Raw genomic sequence first — 7,635 nt, 5'->3', positions numbered from 1 at the left:
TCAATAGCACTTTTCAATTTCAGAGATTATCTTGCTTCTTCATTTGATAACTACATCTTCTGTCCCCACTAGAATATAAGCTTCCTGAGGAGAAGGATTTTAGGTGTTGTTCAACAAGTGTCCCTAAAACGCTAGAAGTGTCTGGTATAAGAGGGTCTCCATAAATACTTTGTCAAAGACAGTTGGTGAATTAACGATGGACTATTCTTGATACAATAATGGAAACCCTGGTGGCCTACTGGTGAAGTGCTACGTCTGCTAACCAACAGGTCAACAGTTCTAATCCGCCACGCGCTCCTTGGAAACTCTATGGTGCAGCTCTGCTCTGTCCTATAGGGTCGCTAAGAGTCGGAAACGACTCTACCGCAGCGGGTGTTTATACAGCAATAGAACTCGCGAGCCTCTCACCACAGCCAGGCTCCGCCTCCCTGAGACACTTCCGCCCACGGTCCCGCGGGAGACTGTCTTGGGAAGAGGAAGTCCTCTGCGCAGGCGCCGTTGGGCCGCGGGGCTTTCTGGGTAAAGATGGATGTCCACGATCTTTTTCGCCGGCTTGGCGCGGGGGCCAAATTCGACGTGAATCGCTTCTCGACAGATGCAGCCCGATTTCAGGTAATGTGCGCAGGGGGACGAGATGGTGTAGGGGGCTGAGTAGCCGGGAAGGAGCAGGAGCCCGAGAATGAACCGGCTGCTTGGGGAGCCAGCGCACCCGGTGACCCGGTAGCCTGGCCCTGACGATAATTGGGAACTTTTCTGTCCTCTTTTATTCATCTTACGGCAGACCTAACCGGTTCAGGTCCCGAGTTTTGAATGTACTCTTTCCGATTATTCTGTAGATTTAATTCGGTCTGGCACGGAAATGCTCTTTTTTTGCATCTTAATTTATTCAAGGCAAAGTTGGGATCCTTTCAAAGGGAACATTTTCGCCGAAATTGGTGGAAATTTGAAAGCAGAAACAAATAAAAATGAAGAGTACAGATCCTTTCACTGTACACTGTCCAGATTTGACTTGGTATACATATCGTTTTACTGGACATGGTTCTTATTGTCCCAACCCCACGCGTGTTAAGTAACCAATGAGAAGAGTGGCTCCGAAGTAAAGGGCCTTGCATAGGGAAGTGATGAGTGATAAATCAGGAGAAGCCAATTGGAGCCCGATTTTGAAAAACTTTGAATGTCAGCATTTGCTGTTGGGACTGGATGCTGTCAACAGTGGACAGTCACGAAAAGGTTTTCAAGTGACACGTGTGTTTTTTCTTTCTTTGGCAAGATAAAAACCCAAACCAAACCTGTCGCCGTTGAGTCGATTCCGATTCATAGCGACCCTATAGGAGACAGCTGCCCCATAGGGTTTCCAAGGAGCTGCTGGTGGATTCGAACTGTTGACTTTTTGGTTAGCAGCCGAGTTCTTAACCACTGTGCCACGAGGGCACCGACTGGCAGTATAATAGAGTTAAAAATTCGAATTCTGGAGCCAGATTATCTGGGTCCAAATTCTAGGCCTGCCAGTTACTAGTTTGTAGACCCTTGATCAGGTTACTTAACCTCTCTGTGCTTCAGTTTTCTTATATGTAATAATGCTATTTGCTTCGTTGGGTTGTTGAAAGGATGAAGTAAATTCATGTGTAAACATGCCTAGAAATATGCCAGTGGCAATGGGTCTTAGGTACATAAGTAACATGGGTGTTAGTGCTCATATGATTATTTTATGAGGTCAGAAAATATATCTTGGGTTCCATTTGCCCAAACACACTTACCAACTCAACAAATATTTGGTGATTAGGTTTTAAAAAAAAGAAAAAGGGTGAAGTCAGTGGGCTTATGTCTTTCTTACTGCCAGTCCTGCTTGGATGAAAGCAATGCTATCTCTTAGTAGATTTTATTGTAAATTTTTTGGTTTTTAGTTAGGAAAAAGGAAACATGACTTTAATTCTTCAGAGGTGCTGCAGGGACTGGACTTTTTTGGAAACAAGAAGTCTGTCCCAGGTGAGTATGGCACATCCAGAATGCATCAAGAACTCCAAGGTGAAGAGAAAGAAGAAGAAAGCTTAATCGAAGGGAAGAGGAAACAGAACAAGAAAAAGAGAAAGATGATGACTCCAGGTTAGTGCTTGGTTTCTGTTACCCTTTTTCTCTTTAATTTTTTTCAGTTACAAAAGTAATACAAGCTTATGGGTACAAGTCAGACAGTATGTCAGTTGATGGCATTCAGGTTGTTTCCAGGTATTTGCCACTAAAAATATTGCTGCAATAAACTTGTACACAAATTTTCATAGCAACTTTGTTTGTCGTAGCTAAATGTTCTTCAACAGGTGAATGGATAAACAAATTGTTATATATCCGTGGAGTGGAATACTACCTAGCAAAACATAACACGTTAAGAGCTGTCAGTGCGTGGAACAACGTGGGTGAATCTCAAAATAACTGTGCCGAGTGAAAGAAGCCAGACCAAGACTAATATGTATTATAAGATTCCGTTTATATCAAATTTCAGAAAAACCGAACTAGTCTACTGTGACAGAAGGCAGATCAGTGGTTGCCTAGGGATGGATTGATGGGTCATGTGTGCTGATGGTTTAATGGGTCACTACTCATTATATACTTTAAATATATGCAGTTTATTGTACATCAGTTACACCTCACTGAAGTTGAAAAAAAATTTTAAATACCGGCTAGTCTTTGCTTGTTACTCTTCTTAGATTTTATTAGGTTATTCTCATACGTTTGTTTTTCTTATAAACTTTAAAGTTAGAAACCCACTTACCAAAATCCTGTCATTACTTTTAATTGAACTAGTCCTATTTATAGGAGAATTGCTGTATTTATAGTACTGACGTTTCCTAAGTATTGCATTGCATTTATTGCTGTTGTAAGTAAAATCTTTTCTTTCATATTTATTTTCTAGCTGGTTGTTGTTTGGGTATAGAAAAGCTGGCTACCTTAATTCTCTATTTAAATAGTCTTTCAGTTAATTTGCTTGTGATTTCCAAGTGTACAACCATACCATTTACCTTCTAAGGTAGCTGAAACAACCAAAAAGGAAGATGAACTTCAGAGCTCTGAATATAGCAACATAGAACTAATCTCTCCTTTTCTAATTTTTATACTTCCTCTTATCATCAGCTAGTACTTTTTTTTTTAGTGTGAAGATAGTAACCTCTTTGCTATACCCAAGAATGTCACACTTAAAATCTTCTAATTTTTAAAAATTTATTTAGAAATTACGTCTCCAGAAGAAGGAGCTACTATACAGTGGATATCATCTGTGGAAGCCAAGATTGAAGATAAAAAAGTTAAAGGAGAAAATAAACTAACTTCAGGCAAGTTGGAGCATCTCAGAAAGGAAAAGGTTAGAAAAAATGTCTTAAGCCCAGAAAGTGTATGTTTTTCTGACCTAGTGATTTTTTCCACTGTACGTGGGTTATTCTCTTGGTAAAAATGACTGTAGTTTGCAAAGGTAGAAGATTAATTACATTATATTGGATTTTATTTTAGTGAAAACTTAAAACAAATTAGGCATTTGCGCTTTGGCTGGACATTTTAAAGTTTGAAATTCTTAGCTATAGCTATATATTTCTTGACCTGTTCAAGTTTCAGTGTGTTTAGAATTCCCCCTTTTTAATTCCATACCCTTGTGGAGCTGCCAGATTTTGGCCTGGGGCCGTACTTGTCAATCCACTTGGATAAACATAAAATTTAGTCCCCTTTCTCTGTGTTGAGTTCACTGGTTAAGAGATACTTCCTTTAATAGGAATTAGAGAGTTAGAATTCTTAAGAACCTTTTTTATAACTTGAGAAAAGGGTAAGTAGTATACAGAAGAAACAAGTATACTGTTATCATATGTGCTGTTTACCTATGTGTTGCTGGTGGAGAATTGTGTTCACCTCACTTCAGAGATTGCAGTGGCAGTGCTTCAGTAACCCAGAATCCAGAATGTGGTTGTCTCTAGATTAGAGAATGGGGAAACAAACCAAATCAACACCACTGGACTCCACTTCTGGCACTCACTTGTAATATATAGTTGCATAGTAAAGTTCTAGGGTCAATCATGAAAAAGCATCTAGACTTGCATGCTTAGTCCCATATGAAGAAAATAAATGGATTCATTGTCTGCCTTCTGACAATTTATGTATAAAACTATGAGTAAAAAAAAAAAAAAAAATGAGTATGACACCTTAATATGGATAACATCACTCATAGCCAAATATTCATCTTCAGCAAAATTTTACTTGTGTGTGATATTAATGATATCGTTCGATAATTTTCACATCCTGTTGGATCACATTAATATCACACACAAGTAAAATTTTGCTGAAAACTGAAAGGCTGTTGCAGCAGTACATTGATAGGGAATGTCCAGAAGTTCAAGCCAGTTTCAGAAGAGAATGTGGAACAAGGGATATCATTGCTGATGTCACATGGCTCCTGGCTGAAAGCAGAGAATGCCAGAAAGATATTTACCTGTGTTTTATTGACTACGCAAAGACACTCGACTGTGTGGATCATAACAAATTATAGATAACGTGAAGAACGGGAATTCCAGAACACTTTATTTGTGCTCCTGCAGAACCTGTACATAGACCAGGAGGCAGTTGTTTGAACAGAAAAAGGGGATATTGCGTGGTTTAAAGTCAGGAACGTTGTGTCAGGGTTGTATCCTTTCAGCATACTTATTCAATCTGTATGCTGAGCAAATAATCCAAGAACCTGGAGTATATGAAGAGGAATACAGCATCAGGATTGGAGGAGGACTCATTGACAACCTTTGATATTCAGATGACAGAGCCTTGCTTGCTGAAAGTGAAGAGGAGTTGAAACACTTACTTCAGTATGGATTGTACCTCAACATAAAATAAAAATCCTTACCACTAGACCAATAAACAACATCATGATAAATGGAGAAAAGATTGAAGTTGTCAGGGGTTTCATTTTAATTGAATCCACAATTAACGCCCATGGAAGCACCGTGAAGAATTCGAATGAAGTATTACATTGGGCAAATCTGCTGCTAAAAGACCTCTTTAAAGTGTTGAAAAGCAAAGATGTCACCTTGAGGAGTAAGGTGTTTCTGACCCAAGCCATGGTATTTTCATTCGCCTCATATACATGCAGAAATCCTGGTGGCATAGTGGTTAAGAACTATAGTTGCTAACCAAAAGGTCGGCAGTTCGAATCCACCAGGCTCTCCTTGGATACTGTATGGCGCAGTTCTACTCTGTCCTTTAGTATCGCTGAGTCGGAATCAGCTTGACAGCAATGGGTTTGGGTTTTTTTTTTTTTTTTTTTCCATATACATGTGAAAGTGGGACAATGAATAAGGAAGACTGAAGAAGAATTGATGCCTTTGAGTTATGGTGCTGGTGAAGAATATTCCATATACCATGGACTGTCAGAAGAATGAACAAATCTGTCTTGGAAGAAGTACAGCCAGAATGCTTCTTAGAAGCAAGAATGTCGCGACTTTGTCTCACATACTTTGGACATGTTATCAGCAGCGACTAGTCCCTGGAGGAGGACATCATGCTTGGTAGAGTAGATGGTCAAATAAAAAAAGGAAGACCCTCAACGAGATGAATTGACACAGTGGCTGCAACATTGGACTCAAGCGTAACAACGATTATGAGGGTGGCCCAGGACCAGGCAGTGTTTCATTCTGTTGTACATAGGGTCACTATGAGTTGGGACCGACTAAATAGCACCTAACTACAACAACAACATAGCCAAAACCGTTGCTATCAAGTCAATTCTGACTCATTGCTATCAAGTCAATTCTGACTCTGACTCATATTAGGAGCCATTGAGTTGGTTTGCACTCATAGTGACCCTATGTACAACAGAATGAAACAGTGCCCAGTCCTGCGCCATTCTCACAGTCATTTGTTATGCCTGTGTCCATTGCTGCAGCCACTGTCTCAGTCCATCTCACTGAGGGTCATCCTCTTTTTCGCCGACCCTCCTACTTTACCAAGCATGATGTCCTTCTCCAGGGACTGGTCCCTCCTGATGACATGTCCAAAGTACATGAGACCAAGTCTCGCTATCCTTACTTCCAAGGAACACTTTGGCTGTATTTCTTCCAAGAGAGATTTGTACTTCTGGCAGTCCATATAGTCAATATTCTTCACCAACACCATAATTGAAAGGCATCCCCCAACATACAGCAACCCTGTAGGAGAGAGTTGAACTGCCCCATACAGTTTCCAAGGCTGTAAATCTTCATGGAAGCAGAGTACTACATCTTTTCTTCTGTGGAGCAGCTAGTAGGTTTGAACCACTGGCCCTTCACTTAGCAGCCAGATGCTTAACCACTGCACCATCAGCACTCCTTTTTTACTCATGGCAGTGTGACACTTTAATATGAAGAAAGCGTGGGTAGAGTTCATTGTTATGAAGGTCTTCTTTCTATGAAAGAGCATGATTGATATCTGTAATTTTTTTTAAAGATGAAAGGAATCTTTCTTAAAAAAGGAAAAGATTAATATCTGTGATCTTTTAGGGTTTGCAATGTAACCAAAAAGTTCCATATGCTACTAGGTTTATCCCAGAAACTATTATTGTTACTTGATAACATCTGGCAATGTATTTGGCCGATATCCATGGTGGCCCCTTTGCTTCACTTTTCAGATAAACTTCTTCCGGAATAAACACAAAATTCATGTCCAAGGAACAGATCTTCCTGACCCAATTGCTACATTTCAGCAACTTGACCAGGAATATAAAATCAACTCTCGACTACTTCAGAATATTCTCGATGCAGGCTTCCAGGTGCCTACAGCAATCCAAATGCAGGCCATTCCCGTTATGCTGCACGTGAGTATGCAGGTCTAGAATGCCTCTAACATTCCTTTCTTTGTGTGTTTGCTCACTCTCTTCCCTCTTTCCTTGAAATTCCGTTTCAATCTCCTACCTAATCTCCTCTGTTGAAATCTTTCTCTTGCTTTTAAGGCCCGTCTCAAATGTCCATGCCTCCATGTCTTAACTATCTAGCGCTGCTATAACAGAAATACCACAAGTGGGTAGCTTTAACAAACAGAAATTTGTTTTCTCACAGTGTAGGAGGCTGGAAGTCCGAATTCAGGGTGCCAGCTTTAGGTGAAGGCTTTCTGTCTGTTGGCTCTGGAAGAATGTCCTTGTCTCTTCTGAGCTGCTGCTGCTGTGCAATTTTCATGGACTTGGCAGCCCCCCCCCCACCACTAGTTTACAGTTTACGTTTAATCTTTTTTATGTCTCAAAAGAAATTGACTCAAAACACACTGTACACTAATCCTGCCTCATTAACATAATGATGGTAGCCTACTCCCAAATGGGATTATAACTATAAGCATAGAGGTTAGGATTTACAACACGCATTTTGGGGGGACACAATTCAGTCCATAACACTCCATAAAACTTGTCTTGATCCCCGCAACTAGATGTGATCTTTTCCCTTTACTAACACCTTTCCCCTGAACACATTATTCTCCTTGGTATTTAGTGTTTTTTTTTTTTTTCCATGATTTTTATCTTATATTTTACATTTTACCATGTATTTGCGCCAATTATATTTGTCTTTTCCATTTTTCTAGAGTGCAAACTGTCTGAGAATGGGGCCTATGTTTATTCACTTTGGATTTAGCTTATGATGCCCAGGAACT

The 7,635-nt window shown here is 40.1% G+C and overlaps 1 protein-coding gene across 3 annotated transcripts in view; it reads left to right on the top strand.

Annotated features, from left to right (window-relative positions):
- Window positions 1-480: 480 nt before the first annotated feature.
- The window catches only part of DDX52 (DExD-box helicase 52), a 32,698-nt gene continuing 25,543 nt past the window's right edge, over window positions 481-7,635 (top strand). For 2 of the 3 annotated variants that reach the window (XM_064271387.1, XM_064271386.1), the window contains exons 1-4: window positions 481-612; window positions 1,905-2,103; window positions 3,219-3,349; window positions 6,626-6,811. In XM_064271387.1, coding sequence (XP_064127457.1) covers window positions 526-612; window positions 1,905-2,103; window positions 3,219-3,349; window positions 6,626-6,811 — 603 coding nt within the window. In that variant the 5' untranslated portion in view covers window positions 481-525. The remainder of the gene's footprint in view (window positions 613-1,904; window positions 2,104-3,218; window positions 3,350-6,625; window positions 6,812-7,635) is intronic. The other variant, XM_064271388.1, reaches the window with a different exon arrangement.

Source organism: Loxodonta africana, chromosome 18 (genome assembly GCF_030014295.1).
Source record: "Loxodonta africana isolate mLoxAfr1 chromosome 18, mLoxAfr1.hap2, whole genome shotgun sequence".
Taxonomy (NCBI): domain Eukaryota; kingdom Metazoa; phylum Chordata; class Mammalia; order Proboscidea; family Elephantidae; genus Loxodonta; species Loxodonta africana.
This window is presented reverse-complemented; position numbering and strand designations above follow the sequence as displayed.